This window comes from Aulonocara sp. 'chitande type north' Nkhata Bay, linkage group LG20 (genome assembly GCF_057382095.1).
Source record: "Aulonocara sp. 'chitande type north' Nkhata Bay isolate Kocher_YH1m ecotype deep benthic linkage group LG20, A_spYH_male_GT1.1, whole genome shotgun sequence".
In the NCBI taxonomy this organism is placed as follows: Eukaryota; Metazoa; Chordata; class Actinopteri; order Cichliformes; family Cichlidae; genus Aulonocara; species Aulonocara sp. 'chitande type north' Nkhata Bay.
Window position 1 is genome coordinate 1185628 of NC_141363.1, and position 17310 is coordinate 1202937.

Sequence of the window (17310 nt, forward strand, 5' to 3'; positions counted from 1 at the left end):
TGACCAAACTGGTTTCATAAAAGGTCGGCACTCCTCAACAAACACTCGTAGATTACTTAATTTAATAGACTACTCATACGATAAAAACATCGAAGCCATAATATTATCTCTAGATGCAGAAAAAGCATTTGACAGAGTTAATTGGAAATTTTTATTCGCAACTTTACACAAATTTGGTTTTGGAAACTCTTTCATAAACTGGATAAGAATATTATACAATTCCCCAACGGCTCGTATCAGAACAAATGACCAGACATCCTCCAGCTTCTATCTTCTGAGGGGCACCAGACAGGGATGCCCACTCTCCCCTTCACTTTTTGCAATTTTTATCGAACCTCTAGCAGCAGCATTTAGACAGGCTACAACAATTAAGGGCATAAAATGTAAGAACATAGAACATAAAATCAGTCTCTATGCGGATGATGTGTTGCTTTTTCTGCAAAACACACAAACCAACCTCTCTGAGGTAATTACTTTAATAAACTGGTTTTCAAGAGTTTCAGATTATTCAATTAACTGGCCAAAATCTACACTTCTCCCCATTAACTGCTCCTTCCATAATTCTTCCTCTGCCCCACTGCAATCCGGAAATATTAAATATTTAGGTATTAATATCTCTCCTAAGCTTTCAGGCTTAACTAAACTAAACCACATCCCACTTCTAAAGAAAGTAGAAGGCGATCTGACTAGATGGAAATCTTTACCCATATCACTCATGGGAAGGGTCGCCACTATAAAAATGATGATCTTGCCAAAAATAAATTACTTATTTTTGATGATCCCTAACAAACCATCACAAGATTGGTTCAGATCTCTGGATTCATATATTTCCAAATTCCTTTGGAAAGATAAACCCCCGCGTATTAGCTTAAAAACGCTACAAAGAACCAAGGATAGAGGAGGATTAGATCTGCCTAATTTTCACCAATACTTCTTAGCCAACAGGCTTCAGTTCATCTCAGAATGGTTAAAACATACCTTCTTAGTTGAGCCCTGGCTAGATGTTGAACAGGCACTATGCAAGGATCTAGAGATTTCAGACCTACCATTTATTAGCTCAAACATCAAAAGACATGAATGCTTTAAAAGTATCAACATCAGCTTTTCTCTAACAGCATGGTGGGAGTTTCTAAAAATAACGGAGTCTTCATTAATCCCATGCAAACGTACACCTATCTGGAACAACCCTGACATATTACAAAACAATAATATGATTAATTTCCCAGAATGGAGTTGTAAAGGAATTAAATACTTAGAACATATATTAGAGGGAACAGAATTTATTCCATTTGACAGACTAGTTGAACAATATGGGATCAACAAGACAAGGTTTTTAGAATATCAACAAATTAAATCCATAGTAAAAAAGAAATTTAACCTCAGTCAAGTTGAATTACAAACACCACTAAGTGCGGCACATTTTCTTACTCTTAAATCCCCCAAATTATTATCTAAAATATACAGAACACTTTCTAAATTAGATGAATCAATATCCCTTCCTACTGCAAAGTGGGAAGCAGATTTATCAGTCAACCTAGACCAAAACTTCTGGTCTCAGATTTGCTTAAAAACTTTTAAATTAATTAAAAATCCCAGTCTGCAATTAATACAATACAAAATACTTCATAGAGTGCACTATACAGGTCATCGGATGTTCAAGATGGGCTTTACATCTTCCAACAACTGCTCACACTGTCAAGGCAATACACCAGACAATTACATCCACGCTCTTTGGTTCTGTCCACCAGTGCAAAAGTTTTGGCGCGAGATATGTGAAGACTTATCAAAATGTCTGAAATGTAACATTCCAACTTCCCCCTTAGTGTGTTTGTTGGGCAGCTTAGATAATGTCACTTCAGAAAAGAATATAGCCCATATGATCTTCACTGCCCTATGCATAGCCAAGAAAACAGTCCTCATGAACTGGAAAAATAAAAATAATCTTAATTCTAACCAATATAGAAATTATCTATTAGATTACATTAGTCTTGATACAGCCTCTGCCACCACATTAGATCAATTGCTCTGGGCCCCTTTTATCAGCTCCATCACCTAGTGGGGGTGGGGGGTCATAGTTTGGTCCCGCCTTCACTGTTGTGATTGGTGAGGGGGTAGGGACAGGCTTAGGGCGTCGGGGGGTTCCCCGGAGGCATCTTCCTTGGGGGGCTCAACCCGGGGTAGCGGTCACGTCCGGTTGAGGGCTCTGTTGGCTCTCAGGTGACTGTTTCCTCGCGGCTGCGTGCAGCGGGGCTAGGGGAGGGTCTGTGCTGACGGACGTGGGTTACTGACCTGGCAACCTGGCTGCCCCTGGGTGGGTCCGGGATGGGCGTGAGGTTCTGGGGGCGCTCCGTCTCTGGGCTGGGGCCCGGGCCGGGCCTCGGGGGCTCGGGTCCTGGTTGGTGTGTTGCCGGGGTTGTGGGCGGGTGGGTGCATGGGGGCCCGGCCCTGGAGCAGGGTGCCGCCGGTGCATCGAGCCGCCTGGGGGGCTCTTCAACTGGTGGGGGGGATGGTCACATCTTGCAGGAGCTTTCTTCTCTCAGGAACTCTCTGCAGGAGGGGGAGATACAGGAGAGGTGGAGGAAGATCTCAGCCTGGGCGTTTACCGTCTTATGTAGTCTGGAAGATGTGTGGTTGGTGGGGTGGGTGCAGTTTTCTCTGTGGTGGGGTTGGGTGGACTGTCCAGGGCTCTGTGGAGCCGGGGGGCGCTACTGCACTGGGCCCCGGTCTGATGGGCCTGGGCCCCCCTTCCCTGGCGGGTCGCGGAGGGTGGGAGTGCCTACTGGGGTCAGCGGGGGAGCTGGCCCCAGGGAGGGGTTACCTGCCCCTCCCTTCCTTCCCTCCCCATCTCCAGCTGCCTCCCTCTTCCCGCTCCTCCACAACCACCCACACATGCAGGGCCTTGGAGTGGGGGTATGTCACCAGGGTGCAGAGGAGGCTACCCCCCCCCCCCCCCCCCTGTCCCCTTCTGGCTGCCTCTGCCTCAATTTTATCCCACAACTTAGACATTCACATTATTCACACTCTCACTACACATACATATAGGATCTTGGGGGTGGGCACAATCACGGAGTCCAAATCACCATCAGGGTGTATACCTCACCCCTGACGTCGTTGCCCACCTCTCAATTTTAAATACACTTAGTCATTGAGGGTTAGCAGGAGGGACTATGCGCTTACCTGCTGCTCCTTGGCAGGTAGCTCCATGCCCTCCTGGGTTTTAATTGCACCTTAGAACACATATGCATCAACACTACAATGAGCGGGTGGAGGGAGGTTTGGAGTCTTCTCCCACCCCCATTCTCTGCGGCCTGCTGGAGCGGGAGGGCTAGTAGGAGGAGTTGGCCGTCCGACTGCGGTCTGGGGTGTGGGGCCTCCCTGCTGCTGCGGAGTCGGGGTGGTCTGCCTCTCCCCACCGCAGGGAAAAGGGTAACACCACCTGGGTCTGGGTGCAATTCCCCCCTCCAGGGGCAAGGGTACCTAGACCCGGTTTGTAGAGTACGCTTGGGGAGTGTGATTGTGTGTACAGCGTCTCTTTATGTCTGTCTCCACGTTGGTTGAGTGTGGAGTGAGTGCATATGAGAGCATGAGGGTGGGAATGGATGTTTGGGTCTGTGTGTGCCTGTATGTCTGTGTCTATATGTCAGGTTGGGTATCAGACGCCACCTCTCTGGGGACACCTCAGGCCCTCCAAGGTTTGGAGGCCTATCTCCACCCACCACCACTTCCCCTGCCGGTGGCGGACTCCCTCAGGTGTCGGTGTGTTGGTGGTTCTTTGTGTCTGGGGGTGGGCGTCCGGGTACACACTGGCTCACTCCTTGGCGGCCGCTTGTCGGGGCCTGGGGCCTGGGGCTCGCTCGGGCCCCTTTGGAGGTGGGGTGCCCCCGGCCTCTCGGCCTGGGGCTCGGTCACTCAGGCGCAGCTGGGGGCCGGCGGAGCTCACGGGCGCGTCACTGCAACTCCCCCTGACTTCTGCTCCGCGGCTGCTGGGCGAGCCCTCATCTGGGACTCTCCTCAGCTCTTACTGGGACAGTGGCGCGGCTGCCCCTCTGTTGGTCTTCCTTGGTCTCTTGTGTTCTGGGGGCCTCTGGATGTCTGGAGTTTTGATCTCCTCCATACCCGCTTCACACCCTGGAGGACGGGGCTGTGGCCCCCCCACACTCCCTAGCAGATCATTACATGGAGAAACCTTTGGAATGCAAGCATGCTGATCCACACAGGTATGCACACATGGGTATTCACAGACGCGGACTAAAGCTTTCTTGGCTGCTGCCTCAAAGCACACTGTGCGCTGTCTATCTTGCGTGCTGCACAATATCGTTTATTACTTAGTAAATACTGATATCTATGACTAGCTAGTTTATTGTGATGGTGCTTTGTTTTCTCTATTATTATGTTGCTCTTTGTTGTTTGCTGTCTCCTCTGTTTGTTTTTGTTTGTTTGTTTGTTTGGTTTTTTTTCTCCATACAGGTGACCCAGGAGTTTTTTTTTTTTTTTGTCTCTCTTCCCCCCCCTTCTCACCGTCTCTTCTCCCCTTTGGTTTTCTTTCTTTCTCTCCCCCTCTCTCTCTCATTCATTCCCCCTGTCCTATTTATTAAAAAAAAAAAAAAAAAAAATGACAAAGGATGAACTGAAGCTCTGCCATCACGTAATGTCGCATACTGCTGTTTCTGATGTCATTTAGAAAAAAAAAAAAAAAAAAAAAAAGACCCGAACTCTTCCACAGCAGCATTTTTTATTTCTCTTTGATATTTGGGCTGATTGGGACCTGATGAATGTTAAAACAAAGAATTACCAGGGTTTTTTCACCTTATTTTTGTTTCTAAGAAAAATCAGAGCCACATATGAGGATATTCGTTTAAAATTTTGATAGAACAGCAGCAGCATAATGTCCTCGTCAGTGGATATCAGGCCCTTGTAGAGCAAAATTGAGTATTTTGGTCTAAATAACCCAAAATGTGATGTCCACATATGTGGATGCCAGGTCCTAGGAGGTTAATAAATGAAATCATAAATTTTAAAAATGCCTTTTTGTATTTACTTGAGGAGAGATTTTGGTTCACTTTGATTTGTAGAAGTGTTTTCAGTGACACTGGGCAAAGATAAACGAGCATAAACTCTCACACAAACACAAGATACATATTTTTACTGAGACACATATCTGATGTGTTTCTCTTGGTTTGACGTTGTGTTTATGCGTGTGTGCTTTAATAGCACGGAGAACCAGATGGAGATCATCTATACCTTTAAGGCAGTATTTGTCAAAACCCATTTTCATCATCTCAAGCAACAAAAAAGCATTAAGACTATCATTAAAAAACAAGTCAACCTCCAGATGTGTCTCTGCAGCATTTTATCAGTGACAGAAATTTCATAAAGAAGCAAAAAAACAACCTAGAATCAATTATTCCTCAACTCACATAGCAATCACTCTACGGTATACTCACTCAGTTGCAGATTACTGAATGTACTTTTAGAGATATCATCGTTAAAGAGACAGTGAGCAATGTGAACTCAGTTTTACTGATGTCAGTCCTAATTTTTTATTGCTTTTGAGCAGAGGGTTTGACGAGTAAGGGCCCAGTTAAAATAAAAAACAAAAACAACAATACATAATTCAGGGCCCGATGGAAAATGCACACATTCATTTCATTTTTTTGAGAATGCTGTTACATTTTTTACATCCTGACAGAGGATGAATCTCATTCTGCGTTATGTTATGACCTAGTTTGGCACAAGTTTTTTTTTAATCTAAAGTTAAAAGTACACAAAAAAAGAACTTGTGCATTTCCAGCCTTTATCCCATGTTGTCTTTATATGACAAGTCTGCCACATACTCTCAAAAACTGAAAAACCAGCAAGGGCATCTTTCTTTCTTCGCAAAGCCAGCTTACTGCCAGTTGACTGGCTGGATCAGCGGCTGATGCGGAACAGCACCAGATGTGTGTGTTATCTGTATCATCCATCCACATTTATTATATAAGAGGATTTGTCTGCAGGTAGCAGGCCATCTGTATGAAAAAGGACATGGAGCTGAGAGATCAAAATCATCTGTTCCTCTCTGTGTCGACACATGTTTCCATTCAGACAGGAGTGTGAAAGTGGATTAGATGGTCACCCGAGAAAGCGGTGTACTTTCGTTAATAAAGCCACACCCCTGATTTAAGCCTGTCTAGACACCATTGATGTGTTTTTCTGTCATCTCTGTTTATTTGTTTGCTTATTTAAAAGGAACCCCATTAGTCTTCCTGGGGCCCAAACCCCCAGGAAAAACACTATGACAAAATACACACATTTCCATTACAAATGACCTTACCCTCTTACAATATTTACAATAATTTAAAAGCTGCCTAAATAGGCTTTTAAGTCATTTTTAAAATTATGAATAGAAGCCAGTTCTCTAATTGCATAAGGCAACTTATTCCACTGAAAAGATGCTCTGAATATAACAAAAAGTTGCTTTTAACCGGAGGAGTTACCAAATGTACTATGATTATGTATTTCATCTGGATGCTGCAACTGAGCAGAAAACAAATATGGTGTGTTTACCAGTATTGCTTTCTTTAAAAATACAAGTAAGTCATTGTATAATTTGGCTGTTACAGAAAGCCAAGGAAGTTTATTGTGCATTTTATCGATATTTGTATTGTATGAACACCTTAACACTAATCTGGCCGCCTTGTTCTGGACTAACTGAAGTTCAGATCTGTCTTATTAGCTGCTGACCAAATGACTGAGCAGCACTCTAGATGAGATAACACTAGTGCATTAATGACATCTTTCATAACAGAAGTAATACAAAAGGAGCATTTCCTAGCTATAGCTATGCCCTGTCCCATTTTCCTTATAACAGAGTTGATGTGCTGAGACCATGAAAGGTGGTGGTTTATGGTAACACCAAGTAATTTAGTCTGGGTGACCTGTTCTAATACCGATCCAGCTATGGAAAGGTTTAGCAGTGGGCTGTTGACTAAGCGTCCTCTACTTCCTATTAACATGGATTTGGATACATTTAAAATCATGTTGTTTTTACTTATTCAGTCAACTATGTTCAGCAAATCTTGTTGCACTGGTCAATTCAGAGTAAAACATGGTGGAATCATCAGCATACATTACAAGATGAGATTTATCCAGGACGTACGGCAGATCATTCGTAAAGACTGAGCAGAGAAGTGGACCGAGGCAGCTGCCTTGGGGTAGAGCACAGTTCATTTCACAGCCCTCAGAGAAATAACCATCATAATAAACCTGTTGCCTTCTTTCAGACAAATAACTTTCCATCCAGCACAAAGCAGCTGGTGAAAATCCATAACATTTTAGTTTATCTATTAAGAGATCATGATTTATCAAATCAAATGCAGCACTAAAGTCCACGAATGCCAACCCGACCAGGTTCCCATCATCTAGATGTTTATACCAGTTATCTGAGCTGAGCTGGTGGAGTGACCAGGTTTGTAGGCATGTTGAAACTGAGTGAGTAACTGATTTTCATAATTTTACTTAGACCAGTAATCGGTCTGCTATTGACACAATTAAAAACGTCGTTCTTGTTTTTAGGGATGGGAATTATTTTCGATTCTTTCCACTGCAATGGAAATAAGCTGCATGCCAAAGATCTATTACATATGTGACATAGGGACACAAACTTGGCTGCAACTTTGAGCAGTTTGCTGTCTGTGTTATCAGAGGATGTATCGTCAGGAAGTGATATCAATAAGCGCTCTACCATCTCAACACTCACTGCCTCAAACTTAAATTGGCTTTGCTTATTATTCACGATAACATCCTGTATAAGTGATAAACTGGGATCGCCTCGGCTCATATTAGATTTGAAATGTGTTATTTTATTGCTGTAGTAATTAAAAACATTATTGGCCTTAGCTTTACTCATAAACGTTCCACCCGTGTAGATGTGAGACACCACCGGAGCAAGATCTCTACCCATTATATTTAAAACTTCCCACACCTTCTTTCCGTCCTTACTGGCCTCCTTGAGCTTCAGTTGACAATATTCTTTCTTCTTGCACATATTCAGTTTAGTTACTTGATTTCTTAACTCGCGATATCTTGCCCACTCTTGTGGACTGACAGAATTATTTGCTTTTGCTATATCTCTTTCTGACGTTGCAGCCTTAAATTCATTATCTAGCCAAGTTCTTTTTAACAGTACATCTCCATACGGGGGCATGTTTGTCAGCCAGGTAGCAAAAGTTTGCACAATATGAAGAAGGTCCTAAGGCTACAACTCAATTTAGCCTAATTTATAACAACAGGCCGGTCAAATGAAACCAAAAGCATCAAGCATAGACTGGAAGACAGAAGCTATTAACAGCTAAATTTTAGAAAAGCAACACAAAGACTTGATACAAGGCAAATAAGCCTTAGAAAGTAGGTTTCTGCTCCTTTGACATCAAACTTGCCTTGTCACACATTAGTATTTGTGCCCTTTCCCAGAATTCCTTGATCGTTATTAAGCTACGTCTGGAAATGAAATGAAGACATGCCGTAGGCAACAGCGGTTCACCACCGAATCGCTGTAAAATGATAGTGAGGTAACGATGAAAGAGCCCTATTGTGTAACAGCTCATCACAGGACTGACCGTCACCCTGCACCTAAATTCAGTTCAGTTCAGTTCAGTTCATTTTTATTTCAAACATTTCAAACATGTGCCTTCACAATCATTACAAAATATCATTCCATTATTTGTTTGAAAAGGAGTAGGCTGAAGTATTTACTTATTTGTCCCTACCCCCTCAAGTTTTACCTCTCATTCATTTAATTTTTTTTTGTCTTAAATTAAACAAACAACATATGAAACATATGAAGTAAAACAAAACATAACATACATAAATCAAAAACAAGAAATTAGCAAGCCCCACCACAGTATAGTTTCTTTCATATGAAAAATACAGAATGTGTATATTTGCAGATACACAAGTTATGGAAAAACAACAAACCAAAACAAAACAAAAAAACAAAAAAGAACCGCAACACCATTACCAGCAACATTACCATCCTGGGTTAACCCCGTTTTCTTCATTCTTATACTTATTTAAAATTAGGTTTTTATATTTTACTTTAAACTGTTTTATGTTTTGACTGTCTTTTATTTCTTCTGTTAGACTGTTCCATAATTTAACTCCTGCAATTGAGATTGACATAGTTCTTAAAGTTGTTCTAGCACTTTGTATTTTTAAATTCCATTTCCCTCTTAAGTTATACCCACCTTCTCTTTCTATGAACAATTTACAGATTTCTTTGGGAAGCAATTTATTTCTGACTTTATACATTATTTGCGCTGTTTTAAGCTTCACCAAGTCTTGGAATTTAATAGCTTGCATTTTGACAAAGAGTGCATTTGTATGGTCCCTGTACCCTACATTATTTATTAATCTAATGGCCCTTTTCTGTATTATAGTTATTGTTTGTGTGTTACTTTTGTATGTGTTTCCCCAGACCTCTACACAGTAGCTCATATATGGCAGTAGTAAAGCACAGTATAAAATGTGCAGTGCTTTCTGATCCAACATATGCTTTGCTTTTCCCAGGACGGCAATGCCCCGTGCCAATTTCCCCCGAACATAAGTAATGTGTGGCTTCCAACAGAGCTTGTGGTCAATGATCACCCCAAGAAATTTTATTTCATTTACTCTTTCTAAATATACATTGTCAACACATATTTCTACTTCGATGTTTTTCTTTTGGTTTCCAAACAACATAAATTTGGTTTTATCGAGATTCAATGATAATTTATTTATATCAAACCACTTCTTTAATATCGTTAATTCCTGTGTGATCATTTCCAAAACCTGTGGCAATTCCCCACCTGAACACAGTATATTTGTGTCATCTGCAAATATTACAAACTTTAAAATCTCCGATACTCTGCAGATATCATTTAAGTACATAATAAACATTTTTGGACCCAGTACTGAACCTTGAGGTACTCCACAAGCTATATCCATCAATTTAGATTTATATTCATTTATTTGTACATATTGTTGCCTATTCCCTACATAGCTTTTTAACCATTCCAAAACCACTCCCCTAAACCCGTACTTTTCCAGTTTTTTTAATAGAATTTCATGATTAACAGTATCAAACGCCTTCTTTAGATCTAAGAAAACTCCGAGCGCATACCTCTTATTATCCATACATTCCGTTATCTTTTCCATTAGATCTATCAGTGCCAAAGCTGTTGATCTGTTGTTTCTGAACCCATACTGACTATCTGTCATTAATTCATATTTTCCCACAAAACTGTCAAATCTTTTTATGAAGAGTTTTTCCAGTATCTTAGAGAACTGGGAGAGTCTTAACCATGAGTGTTTTTGTCAGTGATGTTCTGATTTTTCAACTCTGAAAGAGCACTTACTGTAGATAAACAGGACGGCATTTTCAGACAGACCACAACCACTTGCTGTCACATTTTGTGCTTAAAAATGACATTAAACTATAAAACATTTCATTAGTTTCTTTGAAGACTAAGACATGTTGACTTTTTTCTAGAAGAGCTTAACTATAGTGCATTTTACAGATTGTAGTTACAATGTTCTCCAAGGAAATGAAAGTAATTCTGAAGGGTTGATTACCACCTTTCAGTGGCCTTTTACATCCTACCATCTTCAGGTCAAACACCTTCAGGTTTTGTTTGGTTTCATAACTTCTTCATAAATTCTGTAAAGGATTCTACATCCAGCACAACGTTGAGTGTTAAAGAACCAATAATGACAAAACTATGCCAACTGTGAAGGTCTGCACTCCACTGCCTCAGCAACACAATTTCACAAGTATGAAAACATAGATACAGATACTGTACTCAGCTTTCGTAAATTACAAGCCTGCAAGCTCTTCAACACTTTAGAACATGTTAAATGGAAATCTGCACTTCACTTGTTTACAGCAGTATTTCACAAAGACTGTTGTTTTGGTTTCTTGTAAACCGGAGATGATTTTTCACTGGCATTCTCTGAACGTGAAGAAAACTCGTTGAAAGGCGATGGCTGCCTCCGGCCTTGTGATGCCTCAGACTGCGCCTGGTCTTTCTGCCACAGCGCCCGGGCGACCGGCATGATGCTAAAACAGAGATATTCAAGTTCAGTTGAGTTTGGCTGAAATACTTGAGATTGAAAACGGTTAAGATTTCAAGTAAAATAATTCTATATAAATCCTATACGCAATAAACAGTGTAATAATTTAAGATACGAGATGCCATCTTACTTTTCATTTATATTCTTCTTGATGGTAGAGACAGCTCCTTCGAAAAAGAAAAAGGTGAAAACTCTCATGGTGTGCCAAGTCAACAGAAGAAGCTCAGGCATCTGCTCGAACAGCAACTCCAGCCTGGTGGAAATAGAGAGGTCACAGTGATTGCATCTGCATAAAAAGTAAATAACAAACTACAAGTACAGTAATGTGAAAAAGAAAATACGCTGTCTTTAATTGTTTTACATATTAGGAAATATCGTCTGGTCCTCACCAGAATTTAAAATGAGATAAATACAGCCTCAGATGAACAATAAAACATGACACGTTACAATGTGTAATTATTGGTTTAGCAAAAAACGAAGAAAACTAAGCACACCTTTAACAGCAAGAGCTTTTTGTGTATGACTAATCAGTCTTTCACATCACTGTGTTGGGATTTAGGCCCATTTTCTTTACAAGATTTCTTCAATTCAATTAAAGTTGATCTATATATATATGTGCCAAAAAACACCAATAATTGTCTCAAGGCGCTCTACGCTGGAGACAGTGGGAAGTAAAGTTCTGGCAGAACCAGTTTGTATGGGGTGTTTGTGTCGACATGCTCTGTTTGGTTTTCTCTAAATATGGCGCAGGGCATTAAATCCAACGTCCTCACGTTGATCTTGGCTCTCCACAGTACATTGTTCCAGATGCAGCTTTGTAAACTTAAGGCATGCTGCAATTATTAGAAAAAAACTCCTCCTTGGTCAATCTTCTCTAACTGTACTGTCATGAACTTTTTAACATGCTAACTTCAGTCTGTACAGTCTGAGGTGTAGCTGCTGGTCATCGTGCTGTATTGGGATGATTAGGATGTGTTGCAGAGATGCTGCCTCTGTTTAAGGCAATAGTCTGACAATCTGGGACTTCTTTATTTTCTTGCAGAACGTTGAGCGAGATCAGTCATTCTAAAAACAAAAATTAAGAAGCTAAGTAAAAAGCTGCAGGTTGCAGCTAATGTAGTGTTGCATAATGATAAACAATGGAAAGTACTGCTATCAGTAATTCTAAAAGGTATAAGAGACATTACCACATTATGTCTCTGCACAAAAGTAGGAATTACAGAACTCCGTCACCATCTATTAGCAGCCGTTTCCTGGAATTATCCAGCAACCTCATGATGATCACATCATCTCAGAAATTTATGGTCATTAGTGAAACGATCGAGCTGTTTTCTTTCTTCTTTGTTTATCAAACAAAAACAAAGAGAGTTTCAGAGCTTCGGAGCACACAAAGTTTCTGCTGGCCTGTCTGTGTTCAGCGTGTTCATTACCTGTCCCTGTCCTGCAGCACAGCGTAATAAGACAGCATGAGGGGCAGGAGCAGGTAGGATAGGATTCTTGCAGGGAGTCCAAACATGTTCAGATAAGTCATCACGTTGCTCAGCAACACTGAAACGCAGACATGAACAAAGATAGCTTTGCAAAGGCAAAGTGGAACAATATGAATGTTCTGGTTGAGTTTCTACTGAATCATTCATCGTTCTGTTGACATCACATTGACAAACTGACCAACGTCAGATTTCATTTACATTGCTATGAAATTGCTATTTCCCTATTAGTAATATTTGTGCCTGTGAGTGTGTTCAAAACATGCCGTTTTTCACAGTATCAAAATGGAGAGGAGGATACTGTGCAGCTTCCTGTGTGGTCGAGTCGCTCATCTGAATGGTTCCGTTGTCTATAAAAGATGTCAGCTCGGTCGTCCCGTTTTCTAGCTTCTTCTTCTCCTCTTCATCTTTCATGGTTTCCAGATGAAGCCATGTGATATTCTGATTAACACTAAGTGGCCCTTGGGACAGTTTTGAACATGAGAGAAAGGAATTAAAGAGAAAGTTAGGTAGATTAAGTTTAGCCAAGAAAAACTGTTTGTTTGTTTGTTTGTTTGTTTGTTTCTTTCTTTCTTTCTTTCTTTCTTTCTTTCTTTCTTTCTCTTTCTTTCTTTCTTTCTTTCTTTCTTTCTTTCTTTCTTTCTTTCTTTCTTTGTAACTAGCACCTGACTCACCATTACTCTGAAGGAAATGAACAGCATCTTTGTAGCCACTGTGAAAGGCTTCCTCCATATTCTGGAGAGGAAAAATGAATAAACATAATTAAATGTGACACAATGAAATGAAAGATCAAAAATAATGTAATGTTTTGTAGCATAATGTTTAATTTCCTTTGCTATATTTCTAAAAATGTTAAACACAAACTATTACACAATAATAGATTGAGGATAGAGATGGGGATACAGGCAGTATAGGATATGGCCACATATAGTTTGGGTCTGACCTCCAAAGTTGGGTAAATGGCATTGATGAACCTGAAGCTGTTGTCCAAATTGCCCTTTAAAGTGACACCATGCGTTACAATGTCCAGCCAACATGGTGCGTCGCCAGGGCAGATGTCACTCTCTCCAGAAAATGGGCACACGGTCAGTGTGGGACTGGAGGATCCAGGCGCTATAGGCTGAATGCCGCTTAAGCCACCATCCAAATAGAACTGCAGCAGAGATTAACATTTGGGATTTTTATTTTGAAAACAGGGCTCACAAGGTGCGTGGAGGGAAGTTTTGAGGCCACCAAATACTCACTACTCCTTTGAATGATGGAGGTACAAAACCACAGTAACCAGGCAAAAAACAGCTACAAAGCAGTGCCTGAACACAGCACACAACAGTTTTTAGTCAACATAGTTATTAAGGTTTGTTTTTTACTTTTCTTATTTCTGAGCTCCAAAACAGCAGAGCAAGCGTACCTGTACTACATCTTCTTTGGAGTCAAAATCAGACATGAGAATTTGCTCGCCATCCGTCAGACGGGTCATGGTAACAGCAAGGCGACCGTTGGCCAGTTGGTGCGCATTAGGCGGAAGATGCTTGTTTAAAATACATTCCAGCCAGTGAAAAAGCTTGATTGAGGGGTTCAGTGGTCCAAGGGTAAAAGACTTCACTTCCTTGGCAAAATGAATCATCTCATCCCGAATGGTAACTGTGAATTAGAGGATTGGGGGAATAAATGTGTAATGAATACATCCAACAGAAGTCATTGCAGAACATAAGAAAGAGTCACTTACTTAGATTCATTTCACAAACCACAGCAGCTGCTACCAGAGAACCAGCAGATGAGCCAAGGATGCTAGGTGCGGAGTGAAGTATCCAGGGTGCATAATGTAGGAAGCACTGGGCGACGCCTAACTGGTAGGTGGCCAGGAACCCTGATCCAGAAAAGGAGATGGACTGAGGACCTTCAGTGTACTGATAACTGGAAACTCCGGAGGTCATTTTCAATGATCTGTTTAAATATTGTAAATGGAGAAAAGCTTTTTTTTTAAATGGAGAACAAGCTAAGGCGAACTTAGATGAACTATCCACTCAGATCTTGGGAGAGGGTTTCACAGTCAGTGTTTTTAAATTCATTGCAATTAGACATAGCATGTTGGTCACGCTCATGTGAACAGGGGTAAAACAAGGATTTCTAATGTTGGGAGGTTGTGTAGCTCCATGGTTGCAATGCATAAACCAAAATACTTTCGCATATATACTATTTGAATAAAAACACTTTAAACAAGATGAGAGAAGGTGGAAAGTTTTACTGAGTGCACATAAACTGATCAACTCCCAGCTGTTGCCAATAAAACGCTTCTGCGATCTTCTGTTCATCAGTATCATATATAAGAGTGATAGTCAATATTTAATTTATAATTACTTGACTGATATTTCAGAGTATACAGGGAGTGCAGAATTATTAGGCAAATGAGTATTTTGTCCACATCATCCTCTTCATGCATGTTGTCTTACTCCAAGCTGTATAAGCTCGAAAGCCTACTACCAATTAAGCATATTAGGTGATGTGCATCTCTGTAATGAGAAGGGGTGTGGTCTAATGACATCAACACCCTATATCAGGTGTGCATAATTATTAGGCAACGTCCTTTCCTTTGGCAAAATGGGTCAAAAGAAGGACTTGACAGGCTCAGAAAAGTCAAAAATAGTGAGATATCTTGCAGAGGGATGCAGCAGTCTCAAAATTGCAAAGCTTCTGAAGCGTGATCATCGAACAATCAAGCGTTTCATTCAAAATAGTCAACAGGGTCGCAAGAAGCGTGTGGAAAAACCAAGGCGCAAAATAACTGCCCATGAACTGAGAAAAGTCAAGCGTGCAGCTGCCAAGATGCCACTTGCCACCAGTTTGGCCATATTTCAGAGCTGCAACATCACTGGAGTGCCCAAAAGCACAAGGTGTGCAATACTCAGAGACATGGCCAAGGTAAGAAAGGCTGAAAGACGACCACCACTGAACAAGACACACAAGCTGAAACGTCAAGACTGGGCCAAGAAATATCTCAAGACTGGTTTTTCTAAGGTTTTATGGACTGACGAAATGAGAGTGAGTCTTGATGGGCCAGATGGATGGGCCCGTGGCTGGATTGGTAAAAGGCAGAGAGCTCCAGTCCGACGCCAGCAAGGTGGAGGTGAGATTTACAAGGAGGGAAAACAGTACACCTCTCTGAACAGTGTCTGGGAGGCTGTGGTTGCTGCTGCACGCAATGTTGATGGTGAACAGATCAAAACACTGACAGAATCCATGGATGGCAGGCTTTTGAGTGTCCTTGCAAAGAAAGGTGGCTATATTGGTCGCTGATTTGTTTTTGTTTTGTTTTTGAATGTCAGAAATGTATATTTGTGAATGTGGAGATGTTATATTGGTGTCACTGGTAAAAATAAATAATTGAAATGGGTATATATTTGTTTTTTGTTAAGTTGCCTAATAATTCTGCACAGTAATAGTCACCTGCACACACAGATATCCCCCTAAAATAGCTAAAACTAAAAACAAACTAAAAACTACTTCCAAAAACATTCAGCTTTGATATTAATGAGTTTTTTGGGTTCATTGAGAACATGGTTGTTGTTCAATAATAACATTATTCCTCAAAAATACAACTTGCCTAATAATTCTGCACTCCCTGTAGAAGGTTCTGCACTGGAGGCTAATGGGACTGTTAATGTCTAAGATTAAAACACTCGTTTTGTTGAGTTGTGACCTTTACTTCAGTCGTGTTGTTAATGTGGTGAGGTTTCTAAAGTTGGAAACAGTGATTTAGCATCACCCAGGCTCCTGTAGCAATTACTGACTTCCGCCTGATCTTTACGTCATGCAGTGTTGCCTGTTGGACACAGGAGTCACATGAGATGTCTGACTCCTGACAGATAATGTTACTATTGTCTGCAAGTAGGCGACTCTTGACTTTCTTAAAATTAAATTAACCTCTTAAGCTCCAAGCCTAACTGATCTCCTGCCTTTTGCCCTCGTATCAGGAGGCGTTGGGGCTTAAGGGGTTAATTTGGTGTATGTCTGTTGTGTACCTCATTAAGTATTATACACCAATAATAAACTAGCTTTTCTAACTTTCTTAACTTTACTTTACTTGGTACTTTACATGCATTTTTTTAAGCAAAGCTGACTTATTTTTGCAGTGTTGGATATTAGAGGAGACATTGATGTAATGTAAGCTGCTCTGGTATTTTGCTCAAACCATGCCAGCTACCTAGACAGTTTCAAATGAACTTAATCTCAATGTAACAGATGCGGCTTTTATACTATTTGGATCAAATCGACATGTTGAATAAGTAAATTATCGAACTGATTTGCATTCAGGTGGGGACATAAAAAGCTGAAATGTCAGTTTACAGTCTACGTCTGTGCTGCCATCTGTCTGATCTGTTTAATTAACATCAAACTGACAAAGTGGAGATGGATATGTAAGCCTGTGAAACACTCTACACAAGCCTCTATTTTACGAATTCTACAGCTCCAGCTGAACAGAGTTATTATACCTAATAGGTCAAAATGTTTTTAGGCCCATACTGTAAAAACTGCATTGTCAAAGATGGGTGTAGTAAAAGACGAGCATCCGCAGATGACGAGTAAATCAGCCATGGCTCAGCCAGTCTTGTTTAAGGCCTGTCTTATAACATGTGGTGACTTTTTGTCTTTTCCTTAAAACTAAAAATATTCAAAAGCTGAACCACTGTAGGAAATACGAGTATTTGAATCATTGAATTGTAAATCCTATTAAATT

General features: G+C 40.9%; 1 protein-coding gene across 1 annotated transcript; it reads right to left on the reverse strand.

Annotated features, from left to right (window-relative positions):
* Positions 1–8635: 8635 nt before the first annotated feature.
* On the reverse strand, positions 8636–14591 carry pnpla1 (patatin-like phospholipase domain containing 1). The gene is made up of 9 exons (XM_086278406.1): positions 14302–14591; positions 13984–14216; positions 13820–13885; positions 13519–13728; positions 13250–13310; positions 12842–13036; positions 12519–12636; positions 11219–11341; positions 8636–11074 (listed from the first exon to the last, which is right to left on the reverse strand). The coding sequence occupies exons 1-9, from the start codon at positions 14507–14509 to the stop codon at positions 10909–10911; spliced, it is 1380 nt and encodes a 459-aa protein (XP_086134532.1). The 5' UTR covers positions 14510–14591; the 3' UTR covers positions 8636–10908.
* Between the last annotated feature and the right edge of the window lie 2719 nt (positions 14592–17310).